Below are 20519 nucleotides of genomic sequence, written 5' to 3'. Positions count from 1 at the left end.
CTGTGATGGAAGTGTTAGATTACAGCACCGAGGCTGCTAGGTTGCCATCAGCTTGGCCCTTGACATGCTGCCTTTTCAGTCTTGTGACTTGGAAACTAAGTAAAATCAAGTAGTCTTGAATAGGCTGGTTCACCTCTCAGAGAAAGTGGCATTTTTTTCTCATGGTTCTAACTGAACAGAAGACATTTGCTAAGTACCTAACTGACTTTTTAGACTGAAACTCATATTAAAAATTAACAAAGGATTTCCCAAGAAGTAGGTACTTGGCTACTTACTCCCTGACTTCCTTATAGCAATGAACTGTTGGTTTGTCTTTCTCTCTATGCCTGCCTGCCTGCCTGCCTGCCTGTCTGTCTGCCTGTCTCTGCCACACCCAGCTGTGCTCATGGCTTACTCATTCAGGGATCACTCCTGGTGAAGCTTGGGCTACCATAGGGGGTGCTGGGGGTCAAATTCGGATCAGCTGTGTACAGGGAAGAGCCTCTCTATTCACTATATTTTCCCTACCTTACATTTTCAGACTGCCAGGAACAGAGGAAATATTAAAGAACTTAAAAAATAAATTGGAATGGTATATTCACTAAAGGGGTCTTAGCATAGAGAAGCTCTTAGACTTGTAGATCTTTGATCCTTGTGAAATCATGTCTGGTTCTGTACTTTGGCACTTTTTTCTTTATTCCCTGGGAGTAGGGTACAGTTTTTTTTTTTGGGGGGGGGTCACACCTGGCAGCACTCAGGGGTTACTCTTGGTTCTATGCTCAGAAATCGCTCCTGGCGGGCCATATGGGATGCCGGGATTCGAACCACCGTCCTTCATCATGCAAGGCAAATGCCTTACCTCCATGCTATCTCTCCGGCCCCAAGGTACAATTCTTTTTTTTTTTTTTTTTGGGCCACACCCTGTGATGCTCAGGGGTTACTCCTGGCTGTCTGCTCAGAAATAGCTCCTGGCAGGCACGGGGGACCATGTGGGACACCGGGACTCGAACCAACCACCTTTGGTCCTGGATTGGCTGCTTGCAAGGCAAACGCCGCTGTGCTATCTCTCCAGGCCCAAGGTACAATTCTTAAAGGGGTTGCAGGACCACCACCACCACCACTACCCACTACTAAGAATAGCTGTCTCATTTGGATACCTGTGTGCCTGAAGTGGCAAACACCCATCAATGACCACCTTCCTCTATACTTTCCATAGGTTGTCCATCTGTAGGAAACTCACCCTAATACATTTCAGAGGCAGCACATTTTGTTTCTCTTCTTAAAATTTAAATTTATTTTGTATTTTGGGTGTCACGCCAAGCAGTGTTCAGCCCTGCATTCAGGGATCACTCCCAGCAGGACTTGGGGAACCATAGGGCTGGGCATCAAATCCAGCTCAGCCAATGCAGCTCAGCCAATGCAAAGCAAACACCCTGTAAATGTATTTAATCTTAACACGGGTGATTCATATACATGGAAGTGTTATGCCAGTATTAAAAAGAAAACCTAGAAGAAAGTCACTTAGCTATCTTCAATCCATTCATTTGAGGTAATCTTTGTAGGAAAGAGCACATACCCAGGGCTAGTTACTCTTGCATTGCTGGAGTGACCATATGGTTCTGGAGATGGAACCCTGGGTCCTGCATGCAACGCTTATACTTTAACTGACTGAGTTGTTTTCCCTGCCCCACAGAGGTGAATGGTATTAGATTTTATTTTATTTTGGTTTTTGGGCCACACCCATTAGCTCAGGGGTTACTCCTGGCTCTGCACTTAGAAATCACTCTTGGCAGGCTCGGGGGACCATATGGGATGCCAGGAAATCGAACCCGGGCCCATTCCAGTTTGGCTGCGTGCAAGGCAAATGCCGACGGTATTAGGTTTTTAGTGAGTCCTACTTCCTTCCCTTTTGTTTTGGTGATGACAGGAGATTGCATGTACTTGATGGTGATGCTCAAGCACTTGGTTATGGTGCCTGGACATGCCTTGCAGGGTCACCCTCTTTAGTTTTTGTGCTCGGGCATATGTTGGCTGCAGTGCTCACCAGGGTGTCACATAGGTGGTTGCAGTGTGTAGAGATCCTACGCTTTGCTGAGCTGCTGGGATTCTGTTGAACCCTGAGATGCAGTGCCCAGTATTGGATTTGGGCCTCAGGCTCTCAAAGGGGGCTCTTTCCAATCTTCAGGCCTTGCTGGTCTTTGAATTGTTTTGGGGCCTCACCTGGCTCTGCCAGTGGTACTCTATGGTGTTGAGGATCGGACCAGGATCAGCCATGTTTAGAATAAGCACCTTAACCTGTGCTCTATTTCCAGCCCATTTTATTTATTTGTTTGTTTGTTTGTTTGTTTTGGAGTTTTGGTCCACACTTGGTGATGCTCAGGTGTTACTACTGGCTATGCACTCAGAAATCGCTCCTGGCTCGGGGGACCATATAGGATGCCCAGGGATCGAATTGAGGTCTGTCCTGGGTCAGCCATGTGCAAGGAAAACTCCCCTACCACTGCGCCATCGCTCAGGCTCCTAATAAAAATTAAGAAATTAACAAAATTTTTCAAGGTGGAGGGACCATACACATCAGTGCTTAAGGGACTACACCTGACTTCACTCAGGAATTACTCTTTATATACTGGGGAAGCGCAAGTTGTGCAGTGCTAGGGATCAAATTGGAATCAGGCTTGGCTCTGTACATTTGATTAGTACATCACTTTATCCCTGATTAGTGATTAGTACATCACTTTATCCCTGTACTAATCTTTTCAACCCCCAAATCTCAGCTTTTTGTCTAGAAATTGAGACTTTACTTTTCCTGTTTTGGTCTATGATTCATTTTTATGTACATGAAGTTTGTTTTGTTTATTACTGCTTATACAAGTAAGAAAAAATTCTTCTTTCCCTATTGAATTGCTTTGATATCTTGTTGAGCAGCAATTTACAGGAAAATCAAAGATTTATTTTTGGGTTTCTAATTCTGTTATATTGACCTTTAGTTGCATTGATCCTTACCACAGTCTTGATTGCATTAGCTTTGTGATGAGCTTAGAAACCCGGCAGTAAAACTCCTTCAGTTTTCTTTTCAAAAATTATTTGAGCTGTTGTAGATCCTTTTTATTTCTGTATAAACATTAGGCTTCATTAGTCAGTTTCTGCAAGTAAAGCTTGCTGGGTTTTGTTTGTTGGGTGCTCAGGGAACCATATGGGATTTCGGGCATTGAACCCGGATTGGCTGTGTGCTAGGTAAATGCCCTACCCTCTTGCTATCACTCTGATCCTGGCTGGGGTTTTTATAAGGATTGCATTAACTCTCAATCAACCTGGGGAGAGAATTACCAGCCTCACTGTATTGCACTTCCCAGTCATTGAGCACACAGCACATCTGCCTCTCCAATTATTACACCATTCCTTTTCCTTAAAAATGGCTGCTAGTTCAGCATGGGGTTCGGCAGGCCTCCACCATGCCAGAGGCCTTCTTTTTTTTTTTTTTTTTTTTTGGTTTTTGGGCCACACCTGGCAATACTCAGGGGTTACTCCTGGCTGTCTGCTCAGAAATAGCTCCTGGCAGGCACGGGGGACCATATGGGACACCGGGATTCGAACCAACCACCTTTGGTCCTGGATCGGCTGCTTGCAAGGCAAATGCCGCTGCGTTATCTCTCCGGGCCCCAGAGGCCTTCTTAACCAGGCCTAGGGGGGTGCGGGACTTGGGTGACCCTAGCACCCCTCTACCACCTTGCTCCAGATCTCCAGAGCTACCCCGGGCCACAGGTCTGGGCAAGCCAGCGAGGTGGGTCCCTTGGCGGAACTTGAAGGTACCCTAGGCTTTCCCCCATTCCCCGCTTGGCTCCTTAGGGAGGGTCTGGGTGGGGGCTCTGAACGTCCGGCCTCCCAGCTTCTTGAAGGATCTCTTTCCTTCCTGGGAGCCAAGATACATTAATAGTACTCACTATCATTGAGTTACGTTTTTATGTATGCAGAATGTCCATTTTGTACTCTGCCCTTTCGCACACCCCTACAAAAGCTCATTTTTCTCTTTAACTCTCTCACCCCTTATCATCATTACTCCACATTTACCCATTTTAACTTAAGTACTGTAGAGTCCTAAGTCACAGACCAAAGTGGTGCCCTGGAGTTAACACCCACCCAACTATTCCAAAAGGCATAAAAAGGACACATATGTCTTTTCAACATTTTATGTGTGTTTTCTTTGACAGCTATAACTTTTGCTGAATATTTTCTTATACAGTGACGATCCCCCCCCCTTTTTTTTTTATCTTTTCTTTTCTTTGTGAACTGTTCAATAGGGAATTTGGTGAAAGAGTCCCACAGTTTAATGCTTAAGTTTGAACCAAGTCATGGGTATTGTTGGACGTGTTTTTATGCCCCCATATACTCTGATAACGCCTTGTGGCTTTATTTCTTGTTTGCATAGGCACACTTAAACGGGAAAATACTATACATACAAATAAGTTTTTATCTAATAGCGATGGGAACACACAAATCTTGTAGTGCAATGGACCTTACACCCTGAACATTGACATAAAGACCTGACACAGGCCTCAGAAGAATGGGCATTCTCCATTCACCCCTGATCTAGGGAAGACATCTATGAAACATCTAAGGTAGTCTATAACATCACCTGGAGGCAATCGTCTACCAGGGAAGACCCTACCACTGCTCTGACATCGACCTACTCAAAAGACTTCCCTTAACACTGAGAAGACTTAACAACAATAGTGACCTGCTTACTGGACAGGGCTTTCTGTATTGCCCCTTAATTATGAGGTGAAACTAGAGGATACTCCACACCAGCCTAACTTCAATGTAGGATGCGCAGATTCCAGGATCTTTAATACAGAAACCTGATGCCAACAATAGAGACTGCGTGAAAAATAAAACTGTATTGGCACTACAGACAATGACTTGGATTGAAAAACTAGTTTGCTTGGAGCCTAGAGTTGGTCTTATGCCAGGAAACTTCAGGGGTAGGGTCTCCTTGTATTTAGACCAAGGCTTTTCCTTTCCATGTCCCCCATATTTTGGTGGGCCTATGCAAACAATATTTGCCACTCTAACACCGTTTTTACTGTGCTCTTTTGACTAACCCTTAAAAAAAGAAAAACCTCTTAAACTTTCGATGCTAACTTAAACTAATATGCATGTGCATGAAAATATAAAAAAAATGGGCCTGGAGAGATAGCACAGCGGCGTTTGCCTTGCAAGCAGCCGATCCAGGACCTAAGGTGGTTGGTTCGAATCCCGGTGTCCCATATGGTCCCCCGTGCCTGCCAGGAGCTGTTTCTGAATAGACAGCCAGGAGTAACCCCTGAGCACTGCCGGGGGTGGCCCAAAAACCAAAAACAAAAAAACAAAAAAAAATATATATATATAAATACTATGCCTTCAATGTTTAAGGAGTCACATAAATCTCATGGCTTTAGGTTGCTTTGTGTACTGCTAAGAAATGTTATAATGTACTACAATCTGGGTACTTGTGAACAAAGTAATTGTACATGGGTTCTGCCTTTTTTTTTTTTTGGTTTTTGGGCCACACCCGTTTGATGCTCAGGGTTTACTCCTGGCTATGAGCTCAGAAATCGCTCCTGGCTTGGGGAGACCATATGGGACGCCGGGGGATCGAACCGAGGTCCGTCCTACGCTAGTGCTTGTAAGGCAGACACCTTACCTCTAGCGCCACCTTCCCGGCCCCAGCCTTATTTTTCTTAATGTTCTTTGACTATAAGTTCAATATTTAGGCGTCAGCAAGGTTTATGGTCGATTGTCCTTTCACTGTAACTTTACCTTGTCCTCTTTGCATCATTGTTCTCATAATTAAAAATAAAAAATTAGGGCCCGGAGAGATAGCACAGCGGTGTTTGCCTTGCAAGCAGCCGATCCAGGACCTAAGGTTGTTGGTTCGAATCCCGGTGTCCCATATGGTCCCCCGTGCCTGCCAGGAGCTATTTCTGAGCAGACAGCCAGGAGTAACCCCTGAGCACCGCCGGGTGTGGCCCAAAAACCAAAAAAAAAAAAAAAAAAATTAATTAAAAAATGGCTGCTAGTTTGGGGCGTGTAATATTGTTTTTTTTGTTTGTTTGTTTTTTTGTTTTGTTTTTTTTTGTTTTTTTGGGGGGGGCCACACCCGTTTGACGCTCAGGGGTTACTCCTGGCTATGTGCTCAGAAATCGCCCCTGGCTTGGGGGGACCATATGAGACGCCGGGTGATCAAACCGCGGTCCGTTCCTTGGCTAGCGCTTGTAAGGCAGACACCTTACCTCTAGCGCCACCTTCCCGGCCCTGGGGTGTGTAATATTGACTATTGAAATATTTCTAAATTTTGTATTCTTTGTGAAGCAGCTCTAAGTAGAACTGTTTTCTTAATTTTATTTTTGGGATATTATTAAGTGGAAGTACAAATATTTTAATTATGTGGGGGGTCCACAGTGCACAGGAAGCCAGGGGCCATGCTGAGGGTCCATAAAGTGCTGGGAATGGAACCCAGGGCCTTAAATACATAACATTTATTTGTGCCTTACCACTTTTCAGGTCATATTTTAGGCCCACGGTTACTTTTTTATTTTTTAAGTTTTTGGACCACACCATGTTGTACTCAGTTTATACCAGGTTATCCAATCAGGATCATTCCTAGTGGGGTTCAAGGAACCATATGGGTACTGGGTATTGAATTCATGTCAGCTCTGTGCAAAGTAATCACCCTACCTGCTATACTATCTCCAGCCCCTACGGTTAATTTTTATATTTTGACCTTGTTTGTGATTTTGTTCAACTTGATTATTGGTTTTGGGGATTTTTGTTTTTTTTTTTTTTTTATCTTATGGCCACACCTGCTGGTGCTCAAGGGTTACTCCTGGCTCTGTGCTTAGAAATTGCTCCTGGCAGGTCCAGGGGACCATATGGGATGCCAGGAATCGAACCTGGGTCTGTCCTAGGTTGCCCACATGCAAGACAGATGCCTTACCGCTGTGCTATTACTCTGGCCCTTTGTTTTTATTTATTTTTTTTTTTAAACAAACCCAGCAGTGTTTAGGGATTACTCCTACTTCTGCACTCAGGAATAACTCTTAGCAATGCATGGGGAACCATATGTATGCCAGTGATTGAACCCAGGTGGCTGTATACAAGGCAAATACTCTACCTGCTGCACTATCTCTGGCCCTTGAGCTGTAGATATTTAGGATTTTTCAGGATATTAATCTGTCAGGTTTGTGGTAAACTTTTTTCCAACTGTCTTTTGCTTTTTTTCTGTGGTTCTTCACTTCGCCACACCCCATTTTCTTCCTTTTTTTTTTTTTTTTTTTTTTTTTTAATATTCTCCTTTCTCAGGGCTTCTGCATTTCATTCTTAGGAATATTCCCTAATCATTATGTAAAAGCATATCCATATTTTAATATCTCCTATTTCCATTTGTGCAATTAAGTCTTTTTTTTTAATTAATTAATATTTTGGTTTTTGGGCCACACTCGATAGTGCTCAGAGTTACTCCTGACATGTGCTCAGAAATTGCCCCTGGCAGGCTTGGAAGACCATGTGGGATACTGGGAATCCAAACCTAGATTGGCTTCTTGCAAGGCAAATGCCCTACCATTGTGCTGCCGCTTCCAATTAAGACTTTTCCGTCTTATCTAATACCACACACTTGGGATAGGTCTATATTTTAACATATATAGTAAAGAATTAACTTATCCTTTATTTTTCTTTTCAAAAGAATCTGCCAGTCAGACTACATGCAATTTGTTCCTGCAAAAGCATAGAATTGTGGGAAGGCTGAGAAATACTTGAGTTGGGAAGGGAGGGGGATAAGAGACAAAAAGCCATAAATCGGTGCCTGTATATAGTCTTTGGTGCATCTATCATCATGAGCTTGTCCTCCCTGTGGGGACAGACCTCTGACCACGGGGCTGTGCCAGGTTTGGTGCAGCTGGACTTTCCAGCTGATAACTTTTTTCCAAGCTGATAACTTGCTACCTGATCTTTGGTGTGTCACTTCCTTTCTCTAGACTCCATGGTTACCTGACTCCTAAATTCTTTTGGAAACTTGCATTATTTCTTTTTTGTTTGTTTTGTTTTGTTTTTGGGTCACACCCAGCAGTGCTCAGGGGTTCCTATTGGCTCTATGCTCAGAAATCGCTCCTGGTGGGCTCAGGGGACCATATGGGATTCCAGGATACAAACCACCGTCCTTCTGTATGCAAGGGAAATGCTTTACCTCCGTGCTATCTCTCCAGCCCCTGCATTATTTCTTGTGGAAACTTGAATTATCAAACCCAACCCTGATTGGAGCTTTGTCTTGTTTTGTCCTACCTCTAGATTACTTTGGTTGATTAAACACCAGCCCCATCTCCACCTTTACTTGTTATTAAGCAAGATTAGTTTTATTGAAATTTACTTAGATGTGAGGGGAGAGAAAGACAGGCATATGTGTCAAAGTGTAAAAACAAAAAGAGACAGATGTGTTCAGTGGGAAAGCATGGACTTAAAAAGAGCAGGCCTAATTATCCATCCTCCCTTGTTTTCATTTTTCTAACTTTATTTAAACACTGATTTATAAAGTTTCTCATAGTTCAGTTGTTTTGGGCATTCAGTGTTCCAGCACCAGTTCCACCACCAGTGTGATCTTCCTTTCACCACTGTCCCAAGTTTTCCCACTCCCCCCAGCCTGCTTCCTTAACTGGCACAAAATATTTTATTTTATTGGTTTTTTTGGGCTACACCTGGTGACACTCAGGGATTACTCCTGGCTATGCATTCAGAAATTGCTCCTGGCTTGGGAAACCATATGGGATGGGGGGTGGGGAGTGGGTCGACCACGTTCTGTTCTAGGTCAGCTGCTTTCAAGGCAAGCGCTCTACCGCTGCACCAACACTCCGGCCCCAAAATAATTTATTTTATGTTGCTTTTTACAACAAAATGATAAGTAAAATATCAAAAGAAATAATTCTGTAAAAAGTCATTATGGATATACTGAGCTGTTTGTTGCTAGTTACTGTTTTTGTTTATCGAGCTTAGTTGGCTTCTATGCAACTTCTCCATCTGATTTAGTGTGCTTTCTACTGGGCTGTCAGTATTGTGAAATTTGGAGGTGTTGTGTGGCCTCATATGCAGTTTCAAGGTCCAAGAGCTCCAGGATCTGTGTAACCCACTGTGCCACTGTACTGTCACTTTGGCCCACGAAAATATAATCATTCTTTTTTTCTTGTTTTTGGTTTTGGGGCCATGCCTGGTGACGCTCAGTGGTTACTTCTGGCTATGCACTCAGAAATTGCTCCTGGCTTGGGTACTATATGGGACGCAGGGGGATGGAATCACGGTTCATCCTAGGTCAGCCACTTGTAAGGCAAATGCTCTACCACTGCGCCACCACTCAAAAAGTATAATCTTGAAAGTATAATCTTTTTATTTGTTTGTTTTGGTTTTAGTTTTTGGGTCACACCCAGCAGCGCTCAGGGGTTACTCCTGGCTCTGTGCTCAAAAATTGTTCTTGGCAGGCACAGGGGACCATATGAGATGCTGGGTCCGCTTGCAAGGCAAACACCCTATCGCTGTGCTATCTCTCCGGCCCCTTGAAAGTATGATCTTAAGACCAGCAGTAATAATCTTTCTGAAAACTTGTAAAATGCATATTCTTAGGCCTTGCTCCAGATCCAATAAAGAAAGTGAAGGTTGGCCCTAGGAATATGTTTTAATAAGTTTTCTTGGTAAGTTCCTTTGACTTCAATCTTCAAAACCACTGCTGGCCATTCTTCCCTGCCTTACTGCTGCTTTTCTTCACATCTGACCAGGAATTTTTTTTTTTTTTGGTTTTTGGGCCACACCCGGCAGTGCTCAGGGGTTACTCCTGGCTGTCTGCTCAGAAATAGCTCCTGGCAGGCATGGGGGACCCTATGGGACACCGGGATTCGAATCAACCACCTTTGGTCCTGGATCAGCTGTTTGCAAGGCAAACGCCGCTGTGCTATCTCTCCGGGCCCCTGACCAGGAATTTTTTTTTTTTTTTTTGGGTCACACCCGGCGATGCTCAGGAGTTACTCCTGGCTGTCTGCTCAGAAATAGCTCCTGGCAGGCACGGGGGACCATATGGGACACCGGGATTTGAACCAACCACCTTTGGTCCTGGATTGGCTGCTTACAAGGCAAACACCGCTGTGCTATCTCTCCGGGCCCTGACCAGGAATTTTTAAGTGACTTTTTTCTCTTCAAAGTAGCTGTCAAATCTAGGAAGTGGACACCACTGTCTCTGAGGCAGAACTATCTCTTCTGTCTCCCTCTGTCTCTTTCTGTCTCTGTCTTTGTCTGTCTGTCTCTCTCTACTCTTTCTTGTGTTCTTTACAACTGCCAAACTGCAGGTTTGTCGATGGCCATATACCCTTTTGAACACACTCGAGTGTGTTCTCTTTCATCTCCAGCTGCAGGCCTTGCTTGCTTCTATTTAAACTTCACTGTTTCCACATGGCACAGCCTGAATTCCCCTCAGATTCCTTGTGTGCTATATCCCCCTGCCTGTTTGCCAGCCTCCTGTTGTATTCTGCAAACCTGTTCATACTTGCTACTTCAAGGATGATCCATGCCCTGGAAATGCCGTCATCACCTAGGAACTTGTTAGAAACGAAATCTCGGGCCCCACCTAGACCTGCTAAAGCAAAATTTGTGTTTTAACAAGGTTTCCAGGGGATCTTAAAAGCATATTGAATTTCAAGAGGTTCCAACCTACACTTCACCTACCCCAGGCTTTTTTTTTGTTTTTGTTTTTTTGGGTCACACCCGGCAATGCTCAGGGGTTACTCCTGGCTCTATGCTCAGAAATCGCTCCTGGCAGGCTCGGGGGACCTTATGGGATGCTGGGATTTGAACCGATGACCTTCTGCATGAAAGGCAAACGCCTTACCCTCCATGCTATCTCTCAGGCCCCTACCCCAGGCTTTTTATGATTGTTCCTAGCCCTTTTACTCGTGTTTGTTCTTTTAGCACATTTGTTTTATATTGTTTTGGGAAGCGCAGGGGACACACGCCTGGCAAGGCACTCAGGGATTATTCATGGAGGGGTTTCGAGGACCATATGGGGTGGGTATCAGCAATCAAACTTTGGTTGGCCTGATGCAAAGCGCACACTCTGCCTGCTTACTATTATTCTGACACTTTGCCATGCATATGGCTGACTTGGATTTGATCCCTGGCACCCCAAACCCACCAGTTGATCTCTGAGCACAGATCAAGGAGTAAGTCTTAAGAACTCCTGGTTGTGGCACCCAAAAAAACTTGCTCTTGGCCACATTTGGTGGTGCTTGAGTTAGTCCTGATTGCACTCAGAAGTCACCCTCGTGGCCTTGGGGGATCCTATGGGATGGTAAGGATTGAATCAGGTCAGCGTCATGTAAGGCAAACGCCCTACCTGCCCTACTGTTTGCTCTTTTAGAACCTTGTTTCTCTGTTCTCATTTCTCATCAGACTTTAGACTTCCATTCTCAATAAGACTGGTGTTACTTTTCCTATGATCTCCCCCAACACACTGTCGTTGATTGCTTCTCTTTTTCTGTTTTGTGTTTTGGGGCCACATCTGGCAGTGCATAGGATTTATGGCTCTGCTCAGGGATCACTCCTGATGGTGCTCAAGGGACCTTCGGGAGTGTTAGGGATTGAATAGAGTCAACCATATACAAGGTATTCAGCTTTCTTTCTGTAGTATTGTTCCAATCCTGTCCTTAGCTTTCTAAGCCTCACCTGTACCTGGGACTTGTTACTATGATTGGTTGATGACTTGTCTCTGTCCTGTAGCTAGGTAAAAGTCCATGTTAGGTATGTATTCTGTGAAAAAGGTATACTTGCCTATGACATAGTCTGCTAATTTCTGTACATGAGCTTTTGGATCAGACTTCTTGGCTAAAAATTCTGACTCCATGTTGTTACCTCTCAAGTCCAGTTTTTTTGTTTTGTTTTGTTTTTTTATGTATTGTGAGACTAAGCCAAATTGGATTGTTGTGAAGATTAATTTGGGTTATTGCATAAAAAGAACCTGGCATAGAATCAGCGGGCAGTAAATCTTCCATGTCACATGTGATCAGTAACATTTCTTCATGCCTGTCATCTTTTAGTGCACCTCACCTGCCTAAAGAGTATGGACTTGTTCCTCTACGTCTACATTCTAATCTCTGGCAAGTTATTTCATCTCTCGTTATCTCGCAGTCACCTGGCAAACTCCCTAGGTAGTTGTAATTATGAGGATAGTACAAATCAGTGTTTGTACTTAGTACTTACTTTGCACAGAGCAGACTCAGTCAAATCGGAGGGAATGTATTGTCTTGTATTTACTATATAGGTGCTCAGTGACTTAAGTTTCTTGTTGCCTTTTAGTGCTTTTCACTAGGGTGAATATTTTTCAACATTTCATTTTTGTTTGTGTTTGTGTCTACTTACTTTTGTTTGTTTGGTTGGTTGATTTTGTATCATACCCAGTGGCACTCAGGGGTTACTCCTGGTTCTGTGCTCATAAGTCGCTTCTGGCAGGCTTGGGGGACCATATGGGATGCTGGAGATCTAACCGGAGTCCATCCGGTGTTGGCTGCTTGCAAGGCAAACTCCCTACTGGTGTGCTATCACTCCAGCCCCTATACTGCTGTTTATTTGAGACTTTGGAACAGAAGTATATTGAAGTCTTTGAGACTTTTTTTTTCTTTTGGTTTTTGGGTCACATCAGCAGCGCTCAGGGGTTACTCCTGGCTCTACTCTCAGAAATCGCTCCTGGCAGGCTCGGGGGACCATATGGGATGCCAGAATTCAAACCACCGTTCTTCTGCATGCAAGGCAAATACCCTACCTCCATGCTATCTCTCCGGTCTCATGGGACCTTTTTTTTTTTTTTTTATTCCGTGTAACCTAAGTTCTCAGGAGTCCTTAAGTTGCCCAGGTCAGTATCACTCTCTGCTAAGATTGAAGAATTCTGTTTCAAAAGAAAGTAAAACTAATGTCTTAGATTTAATTGGCTTGATAACTGCCAGAGATTGTAATCCTCTACTCTGGCTTCAAATCGCATATCAGATAAGGACAAAAGGTTGGGTGTCTGACTTCGTAGGAGGAGAAATTTAGAACGGGTTTATTTTTGATTAGCAAGAAATAATGTATATATGAAAATAATGAAATATGGTCCCTCATTATCTTGTGTTGAAAAAAGTTTCACATTTTTTTGGTGGAAAATGTAAATTGTGTGTGGATGTTGAAATGTTCCAACTTTCTGTGTCTATTAAAAATCATAATTTTGGGGCCCAGAGACACAGCGGTGTTTGCCTTGCAAGCAGCCGATCCAGGACCTAAGGTGGTTGGTTTGAATCCCGGTGTCCCATAGCTATTTCTGAGCAGACAGCCAGGAGTAACCTCTGAGCACCACCGGGTGTGGCCCAAAAAAAAAATCATAATTTTTAAAATTGACTTTGTTCTTCTGGTATATCAGATTGATTTATTTGCATGATTGAGCCATCCTTGTATCCCAGGGACAGATTCCACTTAATTTTGGTATGTGATCCTTTTAATCTGCTTTTAAATTTCATTTATTAATTTTTGTTTTGTTTTGTTTTTGGGCCACACCCAGTGGCTTACTTCTGGTTCTGCACTCAGGAATTACTCCTGCCAATATGGGGACAATATGGGATGCCAGCGATTGAATCTAGGTAGGCTGTGTACCTGTAATTAGAAAGATCCTCGACTACTAGTTCTATCTCTTTTTTTCTTTTTTTGGGGGGGTTGGTTTTTGGGTCACACCCGGCAGCGCTCAAGAGTTACTCCTGGCTCTGCTCAGAAATCACCCCTGGCAGGCACAGGGGACCATATGGGATGCCGGGATTCGAACCACGGTCCTTCCACATGCAAGGCAAAATCCTTACCGCTGTGCTATCCCTCCGGTCCCTCTGTTTTTCTTCTTTATTTTTTGTTTTATTAGGCATTCTTTTGCTTCTTGATTTATTTTTGTTAGGTTGTGAGTACTATGGTCCTTTATCTCCAGGTTTTCACTCTTCTAAATAATCCTTTGGTGTGCCTCCTTTTATGAACATTTTGGCATACTTTTAAGATTTTTTTTTTCACATGAATAGAACAAGACGGGGGGCCGGAGAGATAGCACAGTGTCGTTTGCCTTATAAGCAGCCGATTCAGGACCTGAGGTGGTTGGTTTGAAACCCAGTGTCCCATATGGTCCCCCGTGCCTGCCAGGAGTGACTTCTGAGCATAGAGCCTGGAGTAACCCCTGAGTGCTGCTGGGTGTGACCCCACCCCCGCAGGAAAAAAAAACAACAACAACAAAAACAGTGAGAATAGACTAAGACCATAGTTGACAACTAGTATGTCAGCAGGAGATATGACAGCAGAATTTTTAAAAGATCTCATATGACAGAGGTATGAGATGGCTTAAAGAGCTGAGTGCATGCTCTGCATACTGGAGTTCCAGGTTCAATCTCTGGGAACCATGGGATACCACACATTTCCCAGAATGGGCCCTGAGGAGGGTGTTTGCTTTAGATGGACTAGTCAGTCAAGGCTTCTTTAAAGAAGTGCCACTTGAGGGGCCAGAGAGATAGCATGGAGGTAAGGCGTTTGCCTTTCATGCAGAAGGACGGTGGTTCGAATCCTGGCATGCCATAGGGTTCCCTGAACGCTGCCAGGTGTGACCAAAAAAAAAAAAAAAAATGCCATTTAAGAGAACTGAATGAGGTACGGTCTCAGTAGAGGGCAGTCTGGCAGCACACCAGTCCTGGGATGGAGAATTTGCAGTGTGGAGACACAGTGTATCTGGACTTGAGTAAGGAGAATGGGAGGTGACCAGGTCATGCACGGTACCTGTAAGATGACACCCAGCTGTTAAACCAAAAGAAAGAGGCTTACTTCTCCCCCCCCCCCCAATTTCCTCTTTCTTTTACCTAGCACTTTGATATGTAAAAGCCCACCTGGCTCACTCTACCCTGCCCATTCCTGGTGGATTTTGTTCTGGGAGAGTAAAGAAAGAACAGTTTGGCTTGGCGCGCATGCAGGCTTATAGGAAACTATATTGGTATAACACAGGAGCATCCTGATAAAACCAGATGTTGCTCTCAGGAGAAATTGGAAGCGATGAATTACTGTGGCATTTTATTTCCTAGTTAATTACATAGGAGAGTGATACCAGGCGGAACTGGTTAAATAGAAATTAATTTGGAAGTAGAGATGTGGGTCCTTTGTGACAGTCTTCCCTTTCACCTCCTTAATCACACTGGGTCTTTGAACAGTTAACATGGGTTTGATCCGCACTAGTCCACTTAGATGAGGACTTTTTCCCCCTTTTCCTCTTCAGCCTGCTCTGAAGATAAGGAGGAAGGTCTTTTTTTTTTTTTTTTTGGTTTTTGGGCCACACCCGGTAACGCTCAGGGGTTACTCCTGGCTATGCACTCAGAAGTCGCTCCTGGCTTGGGGGACCATATGGGACGCCGGGGGATCGAACCGCGGTCCGTCTCCTAGGCTAGCGCAGGTAAGGCAGGCACCTTACCTCCAGCGCCACCGCCCGGCCCCAGGAAGGTCTTTTCAATCTTAGGATTCTCTCTTTTTCTCTCTCTCACTTTCTCACACACTTTGAAGTCACAGATCACATCCTGCTGTTGCTCAGGGAATGTCAGTGTATAGAACCGGGTCAGCTATGTGCAACTCAAGTTCTGTATTATTGGTCCGTCCCAGGTTCAGCATCCTTAGCCTCCAACCTGTTGAAGGGCTCCTGTCCTCATTTTTGGCAGAGTGAGACAGGATTGGGTCTGTTGAAATACAGGTGAAAGTGGGGTGGCATGATCTGTTGTGGGGGGTGTTTGCTTGCCCTGTCCTGATGGCATTGTCTCTTTTTTCCTAGCAGGATTGGTTGCCATGGCCTTTGCTGCTTCTCTCTCTCACGTGGGAAACAAGCGCCTTCTATGTCCCTGGGGTTGCTCCCATCAACTTCCACCAGAATGACCCTGTAGAAATCAAGGTGAGTGTCCATTTCTGGACGATTGGAGCCCCGACTGGTGCTCCTGACTGTAGGAGCATGGAGGGGGCTGGTCAGACTGCCTGCGGTTGCTGAGAGGAAAGACAGATTTTGTCCTGCTATGGAGAAGAGTTCCTGGCATGCTGAGCTGGCCAAAAGGAGAGTGCCCTCAGGAGCCCACACTTCCCAGAAACTCTGTCTCTGCAGCTCTCTCCCTCACTGGAGGACTCTCCCCTTGGCTCTGGCTCCCTTTCTCAGTATTTCTGTTTCTCTCTTTTACTTGCAGATTCTCTGTCTTCATGTTAATTGTGTGTACATATGTGACATTCACCTCCTTTCTGTATCTGGCACAATTTTTTTTTTTTTTTTGACTTTTTGGGCCACTCAGTTGGATCAGTGGTGCTCATGGCTAACTCCTGTCTCTGTGCTTAGGGATCACTCCTGGCAGGCTAGGGGATCAGGGGGCCAGAGAGATTAATTAAACTCAGGTTGGCTGTGTGCAAAGCAACCATCCTTGGCCCCTGTTCCTCCTTTTGTCTATTCCATCCTCCACTTTGTTACCAGCATTCTCTAATGCAATGCATAAAATCTGTATACATAGGCCTAATTTTCCATTTTAGCTTTCACTTTCAGTAGATTTTTTCAGTCCAACATTTCCAAACAGTATCCTGCATCACTCAGTGCTGCTATGTGAGTTTTTAAGTAGTCAATAGATATATTTTATCTCGATATTTATTTTCCTACATAGTAGAAAATATAGTCTTTGACGATTTCATGACTGTCGATGATTTTACCTTTTGGAAGATGGACTACACACTCAAGGACTACGTTTTACTTGTGTAACATCTTTGAGCATTGAGGATTTTTCACATTTTTGTTTGGTTTGGTTTTGGTTTTAGGGCCACATCCAACAGTGCTCAGGGGTTACTCCTGGCAGCCTTGGGGGACCATATGGGATGCTAGGGATGGAAGCCGGGTTGGCCCTGTGCAAGGCAAATGGCCTCCCTACTGTGCTATCACTCCAGCCCCAAGGTTTTCCCACTTTTAATAGACATGTAATATTTGCTTTTAAATAAGTGTGTTTACCTAAAAATAAGTTAGTAAATGTATTTACCTTATAATAAGTGGTGTTGAAACATTGTGTGCCTGAAACCAAATCATGAATAACTAATTTCAGGGTGACTAAATAAAAAGAGTCAGATAAAAGTAAGTGTTACAGTAAGTAGGAGATAGGGCAAGGTGGGTACTTGAATGAATGAATGAATGAATGGGGTTTAGAATTCATTGCCTGAAACTATTCTTTTGATTGTTTGTTTGTTTTTGGTTTCTGGGTCACACCCGGTGGCGCTCAGGGGTTACTCCTGGCTCTATGCTCAGAAATCGCTCCTGGCAGGCTCGGGGGACCATATGGGATGCCAGAATTTGAACCACCGTCTTTCTGCATGAAAGGCAAACGCCTTACCTCCAATGCTATCTCTCTGGCCCCTCCTGAAACTATTCTTATGGGAGAAACAGTCCAACTGGTCTACTCACCTTATCAGGCTATGGGTCTTTCTTATGCGGTAGGGGCATGTGGAAGCAAAATTTGATCCAGAGGAGCAGGAGTGATAGCACAGCAGTAGGGCATTTGCCTCGCACACAGCAAGCTCGTTTCAATTCCCGGCATTCCGTATGGTCCCCCAAGCCTGCCAGAATAGATTTCTGAGCGCAGAGCCAGGAGTAACCTCTGAGCGCCACCAGGTGTAGCCCAAAAACTTAAAAAAAAAAGACCCAGGGTTGGTGAGAGTCAGTTGATAAGGCTTTGGTTTGATCCCAGCACGCATAGGATCTACCAGACATCCCATAAGTGATCCCTGAGCACAGCTAGGAGTAAGCTCTGAGCACTAGCTGGTGTGGCCCAAGCCCTGCTTCCTACCTGCCCCCTTTTAAATTTATTCAATGTGGAAAACCTTAGACTCCTAGTCTCATTCTTAGAACTCCCACAGGGGCTAATGAATGGTAGTGGATTTTTTGGGGTAGGACCAGACAAAAAACCCAAATTTGGTTTTTTGATTTTTGTTGTTGTTGTTGTTTGGGGGCTACACCTAGTGATGTTAGGGGTTACTCCTGGCTATGCGCTCAGTAATCACTCCTGGCTTGGGGGACTATGTGGGATGCCTGGGGATCGAACTGCAGTCCATCCTAGGTCAGCTTTGTGCAAGGCAAACACCCTACTGCTACGCCATCGCTCCAGCCCCTGACCCAAATTTGATACCCAGCACCCCTTATGGTCCCCTGAACCACCAGGAGTGATCCCTGAGTGCAGAGCCAGGAGTAATCACTGAGCACCATTAGATATGGCCCAACCTCCCACGCAAAGATTTTGTGGGGAGGGAGATTCTTTTGTGTGTTGGACCACACTAGGTGATGCTCAGGGATTACTCCTGGCTATGCGCTCAGAAATCGCTCCTGGCTTCGGGGGCCATATTGGTTTCTGGGCTATCAGACCTCGGTCTGTCCTAGGCTAGCACGGGCAAGGCAGACACCTTACCCCTTGCACCACTGCCCTGGCCCCTGGGGAGATCTATCCTCCCTCCCTCCCTCCCTCCCTCCCTCCCTCCCTCCCTCCCTCCCTCCCTCCATCCCCCCCTCCCTCCCTCCCTCCCTCCCTCCCTCCCTCCCTCCCTCCCTCCCTCCCTCCCTCCCTCCCTCCCTCCCTCCCTCCTTCCTTCCTTCCTTCCTTCCTTCCTTCCTTCCTTCCTTCCTTCCATTTTTGTTTTTTGGGTCATACCCAGCAGGGCTCAGGGATTACTCCTGGCTCTACACTCAGAAATTGCTCCTGCCAGGCTCAGGGGACCATATGAGATGCCAGGATTCAAACCATCGTCCTTCTGCTTGCAAGGCAAACACCCTACCTCCATGCTATCTTTCTTCGGCCCCAGGAGGGAGATTCTTAAATCAGTATTTGAAAAGGATAGCCAGTTTGGAGGTTAAAGTGTAAATACATTTTTTAAAAATAAAATTGCTACAAATTCAGTTGTAAAAGGGTCGAGATCTTTGTTCTGTTCACTGTTCTGTCAGCATCCTGGTGTGGAGTTTGGTGGGGTGGATGAGTACGTGAAAGTGACAGCAACTTAGACTGGTGCTACTAATGCTGGTTCAGTGTGTGATTCTTGCTTTGAAGTCGGGGTGGTAACTTCCGAAAACAAGTTTCCTTCAAGATCATGTGTTGAGAAAGATGTGAGATTAGTTTAGAGTAGTGTTTTACAGATTAGTTTAGAGCATTGTTTTCCAAAATGGGTGATACTCCCCAAGGGGGAAGGGTTATTGCTAAAACCTTCCAACCTCAGGTGCAATTGGGCACTTTATGTTCCTCAAGATTTTCTTTCTTTCTGGGGGCCAGAGGGATAGCACTGCTGTAGGGTGTTTGCCTTGCAAACAGCCAACCTGGGGCAGACCCAGGTTCCATCCCTGGCATCCCATATGGTCCCCCAAGCTTGCCAGGAGTGATTTCTGAGCACAGAGCCAGAAATAATCCCTGAGTGCTGCTGGGTATAACCCAAAAATTAAAAAAGAAAGAAAGAGAGGAAGGAAGGAAGGAAGGAAGGAAGGGAGGGAGGGAGGGAGGGAGGGAGGGAGGGAGGGAGGGAGGGAGGGAGGGAGGAAGGAATTTCAGGCCAGATGAATAGTACAAAGTTTATTCCACTGTACCCACAGCATGTTAAAATCCCAGCACTGCCAGCCAGAGCAGCAATAGAGCATTTGCCTTACACGCAGCCAATCCAGGACTGACCCTGGTTTGATTCCCGGCATCCCATTTGGTCCCCTGAGCCTTCCAGGAGTGATTTCTGAGTGCAGAGCCAGGAGTAACCCCTGAGTGCCACTATAGGTGTGGCCCAAAAAAACACACACACACAAAAAGTCGGAGCACTGCCTGTGGGTTCTCCCCCCCCCCTTCTCCAAAAATGGGGTAGATATCTAGGAGGTGCTAAGTGATATTTTTCTGGAAAGAGGTCAATAGCCCAAATTAGTTTGGAGACCTCTTTTAAAATCCCATCGTTTTGTTTTGTTTTGGAGTCACACCTGGCAGTTTTCAGGGGTTACTCCTGGTTCTGCGCTCTAAAATTGCTCCTGGCAGGCTCAGACCATGTGGGATGCTGGGGATCAAACCTGGATTCGTCCTGAGTCCTCCGCATAAAGGGTAAATGCCCTACAACTGTGCTATTCCAATAATGGCTAACCTTTTTGAGCCTGAGTGCCCAAACTGCCACACAATGCCTGGTCCTCCCAATGGCCAGTCCAGCCCTGTTGCCAGGTGAACTGCAAATCCGACACTGGCACACTTGCCTCTCGCCGCGCCACATATCTTAATTGAGGACCTTCCCAAGTGGCAGCTGCAAGGCCTTCGTGTGCCACTGCTGCCACGCATACCATAGGTTCGCCATCAAGGCTCTAGCCCAAATCCCATCTTTTAAGTTGGAAATGCACAAGAACTGTGTCCTGAAAGAGGTATAGTGATATGCATGATTCCCTTTCGGTAACAGTATTGCAAACTATGGTGCCTAAAAGGAAAGAAGGAAAA

At 45.1% G+C, this 20519-nt stretch overlaps 2 protein-coding genes across 2 annotated transcripts in view; one reads left to right on the top strand and one right to left on the bottom strand.

The window, feature by feature from the left end:
* The window catches only part of COMMD7 (COMM domain containing 7), a 911502-nt gene that overhangs the window by 307801 nt on the left and 583182 nt on the right, over window positions 1–20519 (bottom strand). The window lies entirely within an intron of this gene.
* Window positions 1–20519, top strand: part of TM9SF4 (transmembrane 9 superfamily member 4) — a 66888-nt gene that overhangs the window by 8421 nt on the left and 37948 nt on the right. The window contains exon 2 of the mRNA XM_049779200.1: window positions 15848–15961. Within this exon, the coding sequence (XP_049635157.1) occupies window positions 15848–15961 (114 nt within the window). The remainder of the gene's footprint in view (window positions 1–15847; window positions 15962–20519) is intronic.

This window comes from Suncus etruscus, chromosome 9, assembly GCF_024139225.1.
Source record: "Suncus etruscus isolate mSunEtr1 chromosome 9, mSunEtr1.pri.cur, whole genome shotgun sequence".
NCBI classification, from domain to species: Eukaryota; Metazoa; Chordata; class Mammalia; order Eulipotyphla; family Soricidae; genus Suncus; species Suncus etruscus.
The sequence above is the reverse complement of the archived record's forward strand: the minus strand, read 5'-3'. Positions and strand labels throughout refer to the sequence as shown.